The sequence below is a fragment of the Erinaceus europaeus genome, chromosome 6, assembly GCF_950295315.1.
Source record: "Erinaceus europaeus chromosome 6, mEriEur2.1, whole genome shotgun sequence".
Classification (NCBI taxonomy): Eukaryota; Metazoa; Chordata; class Mammalia; order Eulipotyphla; family Erinaceidae; genus Erinaceus; species Erinaceus europaeus.
The window spans coordinates 38458885-38473433 of NC_080167.1; the positions used below are offsets into that span (position 1 = coordinate 38458885).

A 14549-nucleotide genomic window follows, 5' to 3' on the forward strand; every position below is an offset into this window, starting at 1 on the left:
CAGATACTCCAATATACATATCAGTAATATGCCTATAATTACTGTTGGTAGGGTAAGAATGACAATCAAAGAAATCAAATTATCTCTAATTCCTATATAAGCCCACCTGATTCAATAATTTGGGACTGCTCCAAACTAAGGAGGAACTGAATCATTGTTTTCTGTAGTGAATACATATTCTCTACCACCTCCAATGTCTGGGAAATCTTATTCCAGTTCTACAGAAAAACCTAACCAGCAGCATTAACATACCCACACACACACTTTTAATACTTATTGGGAAAGAAATATCCGTCTCTTTATGAAGGCTGCAGATTGTTATAGCGAGATTATGATGCAACAGAGGACTACATGAAGGACACTGGTAACATTATTAGGTCAGATTTGTTGCTGAAAATGTTTGCATGAAATGAATTAGATCTTAGCCACTGTATTTCCCTGCTACCATAACAGTGACAACTCCTCTTCTTACATAGAGTATGAGATTTTTAAAATCAATGGAATAAGGCCTAGCACAAAAATTGAAAGAGCAGGGAGATATCATAACAACTGGAAGGTCTTCCAAGTTGGAATATTGTCACTGTTATTTCTATACAGAAATAAAGGATTCCCTGTTCCCCTACGGATATCATGGAGGAAAAGCATCCAAACCTCGCATTTCAGACAAACAATTTCAGGATAGCCTTGGCTGGTTTTGACAAATTGGTTGAACGTACAGTGGCCCAGAAAAAAGATGAAAGAGCAGGCTTATTTGTGCATAAAGAAGGTAAGGCAAGTAATAATAAACAGTCCATTTGGTTCTATTGAGTATAACTGAGAAAAGATATATCTTAAGACATCAGAGAAAAGCAGTGTCCTATTGGCAAAGCCATTGAATGGAAGGTGGGAGGTCACTTAGAAGAGGGGAGAGGGGGTGGGGGTGGACAGGAAGTGGCAGGCTGAATCTTCATAGTAACTCTGTCTTTATATATGTAAATGAACTTGGGATGCTGTTTTTTATTTTCTAAATGTGTAAGTTTTTCCTTAAAGAAGATTTTTTAAGTTTTACTCTTAGAATTTACCAAAAAAAAAAAAATCTAAGTGTTCTTAAGCATTATTAAGGTTAAAAATTTTGTACAGCATTTTTATTTTAATGTTTATAAATCAGTATTATGATAGTAAAGAAAAAAACTCTAAGAGCTGAAGAGAAGACATAATGGCTAAACAAACAAGTAGGTTTAGGGTCTGAACTCTAAGCTCCAAAGTTCAACCCCCAACACTACCATAAACCAGAGATGAGCAATGCCCAAAATAAAAGACAAGAAAATAATAACTATATATTTATCAAATATTTATTAATGAGAGATAGAACCAGAGCATCACATGCTTGAGAGTCCGGCAGTTTTTACATCATTTCCTGGGGCACTATATATATACCTGTGGTTTTCAGAATCCAGGACTGCATTCTAGATCAATATGTCACATATGTTCTATGTGAATAAACAAGGTCATTTTAAAAACTACTTAATTTTTATTGGGATTTTAACCACATTAACCTATTTACACTTTAAGAATTATATTTCCTTTTTAAGAATTATTTACACTTTAAGAATTATATTTACACTTTAAGAATTACATTACAGAAGCCAGACCTTCCACCTTCTGCATCCCACAATTACCCTGGGTCCATACTCCCAGAGGGTTAAATAGGAAAGCTATCAGGGAAGGAAATGGGAGACAGAATTCTGGTGGTGGGAATTGTGTGGAGTTCTACCCTTCTTATCCTTTGTTTTTTGTTTGTGTTTCCATTTTATAAATAAAAAATTTTTTAAAAGAATTATATGTTTCAGAGATAATGTGCAATCACTGGGCTTTACATTTCATGCTAACCTTTTTATAATATGCATTTATTTATTTATGATAGAAACAGAGAAAAAATGAGAGGGAATGGAGTGACTAAGGGGGAGAGAGACAGACACCTGTAGCCCTGCTTCACCATGGGACTGGGGACTTGAACCCAGGTCCTTGTGCATTGTAATGAATGTGCTCAACTAAGCAGACAACTTCTCGGGCCCACGTTAACCTTTTTAATAGATGTCACAAAGGGGTAGGGAGTAAAAGAAGCCACAACACCCAAGTTTCCTTCAGTGTGGTAACATCACCTTTTAAGCTGGGTAATAAATCTTAGTTATTGCAAATGTAATATTAAGTAGCTAGATTAAATGATGTCTAAGGGTTCTATGGGGTCTACCACTTGATTCACAAGCTGATCTGGGATTCTAAATAATATGTTTTGCCCATTAGCAAGTCATATAGATCACTCATTCATCTATTTAATGGTATTATGAAACAGTAACAGTTTTTGTAAGCAAGACAAAGTTTCTTACCTCACAGTGATTCATTGTAATGTGCAGTTTCAGGTCATTAAGGATACTATAGAAGAGTAAGATTTAACTGCAGAACAATACACTAAATGAACAAATTCTGCTATTATAATAACAGGAACAAGATGACTTAGTTACTAAGGGATTGGCATAACCAGCCTCTTAACTTACCAAGATGCCAAGTCATACCTAAGTGCAAAAATAGTTTTAGGGTGCTCAAAGCAAGACTGCTATTATTTAAATAGTATTTAATAAGATGGTCACTAACTTAGTAAATATAATTAATTCTTATGGAACTTCTACAAGAAAGTTAACTATTACAGCTATTTGCTGTATATTAATCACCTACCCAGGTTAGTGAACTTTTCTAAGTGTTAGAGTTAAGACTCAGACCATAGGGATTGGGCAGTAGTGCACCTGGTAGAACACACATGTTATAATGCACAAGTACCCAGACTCAAGCCCCTGTGCCCAACCTGAAAGTATGCTATTTAGATGATTGTGAACTTGGTTGGATTTTTTTTCCTGATTATACATTTTTTTCTCTTATCATTTTATGGAGTGGGGAAAGTTAAAATTTATGGTACAGTTATTGACACATGAGTGTAATTATTCATCTTCTTCTGATTAGATTGTCAATCTTAGATTGGGTGCTTTTCCACCATCATGTACCTCTCTGCCCCCACTCAACCCCATTTTTTCTCTCCTCCCACCCCTTGTGGATCTCCTGGACCTAGGCTCAAACCACATTGCACTAGGGAGGATGGGGCTTGAACCTGGAACCTCAGGTTTCCCAACCCAGAGCTCTACCACTGAGATGCTACCCAGACTCCTCTAGTCAAGGCTTCTTCTCCTTCCCTGGTATCTCGTAGATGAGGGAAAGCTGTGTAGTTGGTGTTCCCCTTCACTGGCCTTAACTAAAGTCTCAGAGAAAGCTAGTTCTAAGCTCCTGTCAAGGTTTGTGCCAGTACACCCTGTAACAATATACATACTGTGTACCACAGTGAAGACACAATGATTCTAAACCTTTTTCACAACACATTCAATTACTTTTGGAAAGTAATTTTCTTAATAGTATTTGGAATTTCACTAGGTAAACGCCTTTCACATTTAATTTTCGACTCAGTGGGCTATAGGAAGAGTTTGAAACTTTCAACACTAAATATGGGTGATACTTGATTTGAAATAGATACCACAAATGAACTAAAATAAGTTGGAGTAAATCTGATGAAGGAGATGATGGCTGTTTACAGTAAAAACTACAGGATGTTGTTTAAATAAATGGGAACTGCATTAAATCTGTATATGGCTCTCGGTATAATAGTCATTTTGACAATGTTAATTCTTCCACTTCATGAATATGGTATATCATTCCATTTATTTGTATTTAAATGGTTCCTTGAATAGTGACTCATAACTTCAATATACAGGTTTATTGCTAGATACTTGTGTTTGCCACTATGGTAAATGGGGTTGATTTCTGGATTTCTTAACCCCCCCCTCCATAGCACTACTCAGCTTTGGCTGATGGTGGTGTACACACATGAGAGCCTCAGGCCTGAGAGTCTTTTTGAAACTTTATTTATTTCATTTGATAGAACAGAGAGAAACTGAGGAGAATAAGGAGGTAGAGACAGACATCTGTAACCCTGCTTCACCACTCATGAAGCTTTCCCCCTGCAGGTGGGAACCAGGAGTTTGAACCCAGGTGCTTGTGTACACATGCACTTAATGAAGTTTGCTAACACACAGCCAACACCCTTCAACTTCTGACTTAGTGTTTGCATAAAGGAATGCCACTTTTTTTTTTATAAGTTGTAATCTGCCACCTTACTATAGTGTTTAATGATTTCCAGGAGTTTCCTGCTGGATTTTTTTGGACTTTCTATGTATACTATTATATCATCTGTAAAAACCAGCTGGTTTTACCTTTTGTATTCTAATCTGTAACCTTTTGATTCCTTTCTCTTGTCTAATTGCTATAGCTAGGACTTCCAACACTGTGTTGAATAGTTAATGGTGATAGTGGGCAGCCCTATCTAGTATCTGACCTAAGTGAATATGCTTTCAGCTTCTTACCATTTCAGTATGATGTTGACAGTAGATTTGCTATATATAAGCTCACCTAGACTTAGGAATTTTGTATCCATTCCCATTTTCTAGTGTTTGAATCATGAAGAATGTTGGATCTTACCAAAATCTTTTTCTGTATTTAAGTAATGAGGTTTTGCTTTTCTTGTTATTGATATGATGAATCACATTTATTGATAAACATACACTGAACCAGTTTTGCATTGTTGGGATAAGTCTCACTTGGCTATGATGTCTAATCTTTTTAATGTACTGCTGTATCTAGATTGTTAGAATTTTTCCAGTATCTATGTTAATCAAGATATTGTCCTATAAAGAAGAAATTAAAGGAGAAATTTAAATTTTCCTGGGAACAAAAGAAGATGGAAATTATCAGAATATTTGGGGCAAAGTTATGGCAATATTAAGAGGGAAATTCACAGCAATATAGGCATATACCAGTAAACAATAAAATAAATAAACAGTGTAACTGCCCACCTCAAAGAGTTAGAAAAGAACAAAGGAAACCTAAAATAAGTGGAAGGAGGGAAATAAAAAAGTAAAAGCAATATTCAAAAGATCAGTGAAGTCAAGTGCTGATTCTTTGAAAGGATAAACAAAATTGACAAGCCCTTGGCCAGACTCACTAAAAAAAGTGAAGAAATTCTAATAGGAAAATAACCAAGATAGAATGTTAAAGTTTCCCCAATAATCATGATTCTTCTTCAGATTCTTTATTTTAATAAATAGTACCGATTTCTACTGAATTTTGAAAACAGAACGTTGTCACTGATGATATTGTAGGTGGAGAATTCTTTGTTCTAGATACCTGTGTGTTGGCACTGTGGGGGAAGCATGTTTATTGCAGGATGGCTAGCAGCATCTTTGTATTAGTAGTGTTCCTAGTTTAGTAGTTTCCTAGTTGTTCCCATTGGAAGAGGAAGGGTGAAATCTCCTTGAACCAGTGCTTGAAATCTCTGCTTTTTCTTCACTCACCAATTCAGTTCCAACTACTTTCAATCTATCAGCAAGTCTGTGTTTCCACTTTCTACTACAATTTGTGGTCTCCAATGCTATTTCATGACTGTTCATACTACTTACCATCCAACTGAGAATGCTTTCAAGAATAAAAGAGGGACTGGGTGGTGGAACAGCTAATTGAGTACACATGTTACAGTGCACAGAGACCCAGGTTCAAGCCCCCCCCCTACCTGCAGTGAGGAGCTTCCTAGGTGGTGAATCAGTACTGCAGGTGTCTCTCATCAGAGAGTGGGGGATCACCCATTGCCTCTCAGTTTCTGTTTCTGTCTGATAACTAAATAGAAATAATAATAAAAAGAATCATTACTTGAATATAAAGGCATACATGATATATTATATGGCATCCTAGAGTGATGATTATCCTCTGTATCACTCTGACCCTAGTCTCTAACTACTGAAAACTTGGTTAATAGCTTTCATGGTATCCTCTCATTCTAAAAGTAGCTATGAGTTCTTAAAAATTCAAGTCATAGAGTCAAAACATAGCTCAATAGGTAAGACACATATCTCGTTATATATGAGACCTCAATTCAAACTCTAGGAGACATGGAAATACCATATTAATGGAACTTCCTCAGTACCACAGCCCTGCTGCATACAACTTGTCAAAATCAATTACCTTTGCAAAAGCTTCCTCCTGTGTCTCTCCCTCTCTCTATTTAAATGAAAGAGCTGTACCAGGAATGATGAAACTGCACATGCACAAGGCATTGTAATAAATAAATAAATAAATAAATAAATTGACTTGTCATCTCAGAAAGTCCTCCCAGAATAAGTTACATGCCAAGTTCTCTTTTTTAATTTTAATTTTATTTGTTTATTTCTATACTTTTCTACAATGAATAATACTCAGAAGAAATTGTTTTACCAGGATCTCATTGATACTTTCCCGATTGCTAAAAACTGTTCCATTTATTTTCTATTATCATTTGTTTTCATCAGGTTTTTTAGAGATACAGCAGCGTCCAGTGGTAGGAAAGTTGTATGTAATACCAGTTTTCTTCTCCTGGCCCAACTTTATTTGAAGCTAATATACTTGGTGACAACCTTGGTGCCCTCTGACAAGGCATGGTTAGCCAGCTTTCCAGGCTGCAGTCTGAATCTCCCTGGAGGTGATGGTCCAGCACTGATTGTGGTGCACCAAACAGGAAGCCTCACCAGCAATCTGCTCAAAGATGTCATTCATGAAGGAGTTCATGATGCCCATGACCTTGGATGAGATACCGGTGTTGGGGTACACCTGCTTCAGCACCTTGTAGGTGTAGACGGAGTAGCTCTCCTTGCAGCTGCACTTTGCCTTCTTGCCACCCTTCTTCTGTGCCTTAGTCACAGCCTTCTTCAGGGCAGGAGCAGATTTGAATTTCTTCTTCAGGGCAGGGGCAGATTTGGCTTGCTCAGATCTCTTAAAACTTTAAGACTCTAAAAAATAAGATCACCAAGTTCTTTCTAGTCTTAGTATTTTTCTGCTAGCCTGTAATGAAAACCTCTTGTCTAGCTTTATGCGTAGTTGACTCTATCAAGTCTCAGAAATTATTTTATTCACATCTTTAGAGTCATTTCCTGAGTATCATTCCCATCAAACACCACTATATAGTAATTTTGCTTATCTTCCTGTTGGATTTAAATCACCAAAGATATTTCTAAATCTGGTATAATGAAATGTTTTTCCAGAGTTTTCTTCTATATATTTTTTGGTTTGCACTCTATAAGATCCAAGTCTTTAATCCATTTTGCTTTAATTTTTCTATATGGTGAGATATAATAGTCCTGTTTCATTTTTCTGCATGAAACTAACCAATTTCCCCAATATTTATTGAAAAGATTATTCAACTGATTTTATGTTCTTGGCCCTTTTGTCATTAACTGACTATCCATATATTTGAAGACTTTTTTCTGGACTCTTAACTCAATGCACTGCTCTCTGTGTTAATTTTTATCACATGCCATCATTTTTTTTTTTTTTACTATAGCTTTGCAAGATAGTCTGAAGTTAGAAAATATACTTCTATTATTGTTCTTTTTTCTTGGGGTTGCTGTGGTGATTACTAACCTTTTGTGATTCCAGAAAAATGTGTGTAGTGGTCTGTTTACTTAAAAATATTATTTAAAGACAATTATTTATCCACTAATGAGAGAGAACCAGAGCATCACTCTGACATATGATGGCAGGTATCAAACTCAGGCTCACATGTCATTAATTTCACCTCCCAGACCATCCAACTCACTCATATGCTTAGATTAATTAGTCATACCCCAGTTAGTCATCAACGTTGGTGAAATCAGTGGTTAAGCAGTGATGTGTTTGTGTGTGTGGTTACAATGTGTTAGAAATCTAATCAAGAATTGTTCTTTGCTCAGTTTTACCATCTATCTATAAAGAGTTTTACTAGAGATTCCTGAGTGGTAAAGCTTTCATATTGTGAAAGTAATTGACTTTCTCTGTTTTCTTGAGCAATTGTTTTTAAATAGTTGAAACAACAGTACTATTATTTCTAAGGAATATTAAATAGCATAAAGAATTAACTTGGACTGAGCAACATTTTTTCCAAGAGTCTAGCTATGTTTTCAATTAAAATATCTCTAAGTCTAAAACACTGTAGTAGAGCAGGATAATGGTTTAGTGTAGTATGAGATGTACTAAGAAATGTGTAGCTATGCCCTTGTGACAATAATAATCTTATAAATCAGTCTTCCCTTAATAAAGAGAAATTGAAGTTTAAAAAGCTGATCTCTAAAACGCAAGTAGATTAGTTTCCTTATAGATTAACTACAAATGGGAGAAAGTATCTGAAAATTTGAATATGGCTCTTGCAATTTCATGACACTGTATTTGTACTTATTTGTACTTTGTTTCTATGCAGAAGCAATTGATTATGACAAGTTTTATGCAAAGGTACAGGAACTCTTTGGTCCAGATGTGAAGAGTCAAGATGTGAAATGCTTCTACAGAAAACTCTGCAACAATCTTGATCCATCTATAGACTGGTGTGAGGTAGTCACTTTTCATGTTTACAATAAATTGGTTCTCTCTGTCCAGAGTAAATAACTAAGTGAAAGTGTCATTCCCACAGTGGCAAGTTGATCAGTATACATGTGGCATATTTAAATATCTACACCAATAAAGACATAGAGCACCCAACTGAAAGGAGGTAAACTAGAAAGGTATTCAATTATATTATTAATTACTTCTAAACCAAATACCAATGGGAAAAAATATATATGCCCTTAAAAAATGAACAGGATATTTAATAGCTTTTTAGTAGTCTCAGTGTAAACAATTTTAAATATATTAGAATACTTAATATATGAGAAGAAAAAGACTACAGTTGAATACCTTTTATAATTCTTGAGTAATTTTTTGGCCAACAAAACATTGACTACTAAAGTATCATTCACTGAAATGCAGATAGAAGCCCATTTGGTTGGTTTAGTCATTGTTGGACTATAAAAAAATACTATTGTTTAAAATCACAGAAGACTGTATTATGTATCATTAAATATAAATCAGATTCTTTTTTGATCTAATATTTAGTCTTTTGATGATTGGCTTTGATTCACCAACATTGTTCATATCATTCTGTCCATTTTGCTCTCCCTTTTTCAATGCATTTGTTTCTTATGTTGCTCATGTTTGTGTTACATTTCTATTCCACCACTGATTAACTTATTTAGAGTTGTAATTTTTTCATTTCTTTTCATGTAGAACTAACTCCTTTCAATAATTCTTGCAATGCAGAACTGGTGATGGTGAGCACTTCTTTCAGTTTCTGTGTGTTTGGGAAATTTTTATTTGTCCTTCATACTAAAAGAAAAATTTGTTAAAAAAAATAATTTGGCAAAATAGAATATTCATGACCAGTAAACCTTATCTTTAAAAAATTGAATATGTCATTCCATTCCCTTTTTGCCTCTAGAGTTGGGTGGGATGAGTCAGGATGAGAGGGATGAATGCTGGATGATTACAAATATAAGTTAAACTTGGGAGACAGAGACAGAAAAGGGAACAGGAGGTGAAACTTGGACTGGTAGTCAGGTACTACACCTAACAACAGAGGAGTGACTGAGTAAGTTGTAGTATATATACACAATGGAATATTACTCAGCTGTCTAAAATGATGAATTCACTTTCTTAACCTCATCTTGGATAGAGCTTGAAGAAATCATGTTAAGTGAGATAACTCAGAAAGAGAAGGATGATTATAGGATGATCTCACTCATAGACAGAAGTTGAAAAATAACAGCAGAAGGGAAAACACAAAGCAGAACTTAAACTGGAGTTGGTGTATTGCACCAAAATAAAAGACTCTGGGTAGTGGTGGAGCTGTCAGGTCCTGGAACATGATGGCAGAGGAGGACTTAGTGGGGATTGAACTGTTATGTGGAAAACTGAGAAATGTTACATATGTATAAACTACTGTATTTTTTTTCATTTTATGTAAGCTTTTTTTTTATTTAAGAAAGTATTAATTAACAAAACCATAGGGTAGGAGGGGTACAATTCCACACAATTCCCACCACCCAATCTCTACATCCCAACCCCTCCCCTGATAGCCCTCCCACTCTCCATCCCTCTGGGAGCATGGACCCAGGGTCATTGTGGGTTGCAGAAGGTAGAAGGTCTGGCTTCTGTAATTGCTTCCCTGCTGAACATGGGCATTGACTGGTTGGTCCATACTCCCAGTCTGCCTCTCTCTTTCCCTAGTAGGGTGTGTATCTGGGGAAGCAGAGCTCCAGGACACATTGGTGGGGTCTTCAGTCCAGGGAAGCCTGGCCGGCATCCTGATGACATCTGGAACCTGGTGACTGAAAAGAGAGTTAACATACGAAGCCAAACAAATTGTTGAGCAATCATGGACCCAAAGCTTGGAATAGTGGAGAGGAAGTGTTAGGGGGATACTCACTGCAAACTCTAGTGTATTTCTGCTTTCAGGTATATATTTTGCAGTAGTTTACAGATACGTGTGAACATATGCTCTCTCTCACAGAAACTGGTGTATATCTAGGTTTTGGGACTTTGTTAGAAAGTGAACCACCTGAGATGGAATTAGAGTACACTATGAAAGGAAAGGTCTCACCCGAGTAATGAACCTGAAGGGTTGTCATTCCACACGTGTAGTCTCTGGACACAGTCTGAAGTGAAGCATATTGAGGTGGCAATCGTTGTGTTGGTTAGGTTGTGATCAGCAGATGCAATATTTGATATGGATTGGGAGAGGCATACGGGAAAGTGGGCCCTATCCAGTGGTTCCAGGACTGGGGGAAGTAGAGGCTCTATAGTGGAGATGTGAGGTTCCTGCTGTCTTAGGGTTCAAAAAGACAATCGATAGTTAGTTATCATCACATTATTTGGTAATTGGGTTAACTTTGAAAAGTCCTTTTGTTAGGGTTTGCTGTACAGTACCCAGTATCTTGTATATCGCTGTGCTATTGATTGCTTCTGATCTACTTGGTCTAGGCTTTTGAGAGAGTCTGCATATCAATTACACTGCATATATTGAGAAAAGATTCAGTTTGTGTTTTGAAAAACTTCGAGACATACAATTAATTTTCCCCCTCTCGTATTAATTAACTAGTGATGTATATGACTACATTTTACTAGGAGTGTACATAAACACCATTCCCACCACCAAAAGACTGTGACCCATCCCTCCCACCCACTCCCATCCCCCACTGTCCCAGGAAGCTGCATGTCTACCCCTCACCTCAGGGTTATTACTTTGGTGCCCTATAAACTACTGTATTTTACTGTTGACTGTAAACCATTAATCCCCCAAGAAAGAAAGAAAAAAAAAGGCCATATTCTCACAGGTGTGAGGTGAGTTCATTGTTTTGATTAACATATTCTTAAAACTAAAACAATGATTGCCTTTTCCTGTGCTTAACGGCCATCTTTATATCTTCTTTTAAGAGATACCTAATTAAAAAAAAAAAAGAAATGCCTAATAATACCATCCAACCATTTTTTATCAGGTTATTTACTTGGTTTTTTTTCTCTGCCCATTTTTATTGGATTGTTTGTTCTTTTGCTTTAGATAATATGCCATTTTAGTATTCACTGGACAGTGTTACTATTTATATTCCAGTACCAAGCAGCTTTGATTACAATAGCCCTATAATACAATTTGTCTTACTTTTTGAATACATTTATTTACTGATTTATTATTGGATAGAGACAGAAAAAATTATAGGGGAGGGGGATATAGAGAAGCAGAGAGACAGAGAGACATCTGTAGTCCTGCTTCACCACTAGTGAAGCTTTCCCCCTGCAGGTGGGGACCAGGGGCTTGAACCTGGGTCCTTGCAGACTATAATGTATGCACTTAACCAGGTGTGCCACTGCCTGGCAATTTGTCTTTCTTTTAAGAAACATGTTCAGTCCATGTTTCATTTTTTATTTTCCTTCCCAAAGTCCTTTGCTTTGGTGTTCTCCCTCCCTGCCCCTACTTTAAGTCCCACTAATAAGTGAGATCATTTGGTATCTATCCTTCTCTTTTTGAATTATCTTAGTCAACATGATGTCCTTGAGTTACATCCAAGAGGATGAGGAGACAACTTCATCATTTTTAACAGCTTATTAGCATTCCATCATGTACATACCATAATTTTTATTTTTAAATTATTATTTTCTTTTCTTTATTTATTTATTGGCTAGAGATAGCCAGAAGTTGAGAGGAAGGCGGAGAGAGAGAGAGAGGGAAAGAGACAGAGAGACACCTGCAGCACTGCTTCACCACTTAGAAAGCTTTCCCCCTGCAGGTGGGGACCGGGGGCTCAAACCCGGGTCCTTGAGCATTGCAACATGTGCTCTCATCCAGGTGCATCACATATCATGCCCCCATATCATAAATTTTTTAACCACACATCTGATGTTGGATATCTGGGTTGTTTCTAGGTTCTTGTAATTACAATTTATGCTGCTATGAACATAGGTATATACAGATCTCTTCTGATGGATAGGTGTTTCTGTCTCCTTTGGGTAAAACCCAAGAGAGGAACTGCTGGGTCGTAGGGTAGGTCCATCTTTATTGTCCAATGTGTTCTGGAACCCCACCTCTCCAGAGCCAGGTCCTACTAGGGAAAGACAGAAATAGGCTGGGAGTATAGATCGACTTGTCAATACCCATGTCCAGCAGAGAAGCAATTACAGAAGCCAGACCTTCCACCTTCTGCACCCCATAATGATCCTGGGTCCATATTTCCAGGGTGATAAAGAATAGGAAAGCTTCCAACAGAAGGGATGGGATGCTGAACTCTGGTGGTGGCAATTTTGTGGAATTGTACCCTTTTATCCTATGGTCTTGTTAATTATTATTAAATCAGGAAAAAAATGCTTAAAAAACTAGCTGGCAGGGGTTGGGCAGTAGCACAGCGGGTTAAGCACAGGTGGCACCAAGCACAAAGACCGGCATTAAGGATTCCAGTTTGAGCCCCCCAGTTCGAGCCCTCAGTTCCCCACCTGCAGGGGAGTCACTTCATAGGTGGTTAAGCAAGTCTGCAGGTGTTTATATTTCTCTGCCCCTCTCTGTCTTCCCCTCCTCTCTCCATTTCTCTCTGTCCTACCCATTGTTGGCAATGACAACATCAATAACAATAATAACTACAATGATAAAACAACAGGGGCAACAAAAAGGGAATAAATAAATATTTTTAAAAATAGCTGTCTATAGATATGGGGGCTTATTTCTGGATATTCAGTTTTATTCCACAGGTCTGTGTGTCTGTTTTAGTTTAAGTACCAGGCCATTTTGACAACAGTTGTTCTGTAGCATAGCTTGAGGTCAGGCATTGTAATACCTCTGGTCTTGTTATTTATTCTTAAAATTGCTTTAGCAATCCTGGGGACTTTTTGGTTCCAAATAAATTTTTGAAGCTTTTGTTCTAGTCCTTTGGAATTTCATTGGTACTTTGATGGGAATGGCATTCAATCTATATATGACTCTGGGCAGGATGGTCATTTTGATGATGTTAGTCCTTCCAATACATGAGCATGTGATATCTTTCCATTTATCTGTGTCTCTTTCTATTTCCTTGAAGAATGTTTCATAGTTTTAAGTGTATAAGTTCTTAACTTACTTTGTTAACTTTATTCCCAAATATTTGATTGTTTTTCTGCTATGGTGAAAGGGACTGATTTATGTATCTTTTCTTCTTCTGATTTAGTGTTTCATAGAGGAATACTACTGATTTTTGTATAGTGATTCTGTAACCTGCCATTTTACTATATTGTGCAATGATTTCTAGGAGTTTTCTACTGGACCATCCAGGGTTTTGTATATATAGAATCATGTCATCTGAAAATAGAGACAATTTTACTTCTTCTCTTCCAATCTGTATCCTTTTGATTCCTTTCTCTTGCCTGATTGCTATGGTTAGGACTTCAAGGCAGTGATGACTAGTAGTGGTGATAAAGTACAGCTCTGCCTTATGCCTGACTGGAGAGGAAATGCCTTCTATTTTTCACCGTTGAGGATAATATTAACTTTTGGTATGCCATATATAGACTTAACTAGTTTGAGGTATTTCCCATTTATTCCCATGTTTTTTAGTTTTTTGATCATGTAGGTATATTGGACTTTTTAAAAGACTTTCTTTGCATCTACTAACACGATCATGTGATTTTTGTTTTATATTTCTTGATGTGATGAATCACATTTATTGATTTATGTACATCAAACTAGTCCTGCATCACTGAAATAAAACCTACTTGATTTTATAGATAAAAATTATAGCTCCCGGGTCATCTAGGAATACCAAAGGAGACCACCTGGGACTGCAACAGGGCAGGACTAGCATGACTTCAGGAACCCATCAAACCACCGATGAGTGAAAACACATGTGGCTCATGGACTGGGAAGAGCCTAAGGAGAGACTGAGTGGCTGGTAAAAGTCCAGCAGTTTACCAGTTGAGGCACCAACTCCAGTCTGTTTCACTAACAAAAAGATAGCTGAAAGGAGGAAAGGACTCCCCTAAGACTCACCAAATGCAAGTGTGAATCTCCATTGCTACTGCCCTCAGAGGCTGGAGTAGCAAGGGTGAGGCCCTGTGCTGACATCTGGAAACAGAGAATTGACCAG

The 14549-nt window shown here is 37.0% G+C and overlaps 1 protein-coding gene across 1 annotated transcript in view; it reads left to right on the forward strand.

Annotated features, from left to right (window-relative positions):
• The first annotated feature begins 438 nt into the window (after positions 1-438).
• The window catches only part of WDR64 (WD repeat domain 64), a 156134-nt gene continuing 142023 nt past the window's right edge, over positions 439-14549 (forward strand). The window contains exons 1-2 of the mRNA XM_060192039.1: positions 439-766; positions 8336-8466. Coding sequence (XP_060048022.1) covers positions 631-766; positions 8336-8466 — 267 coding nt within the window. The 5' untranslated portion in view covers positions 439-630. The remainder of the gene's footprint in view (positions 767-8335; positions 8467-14549) is intronic.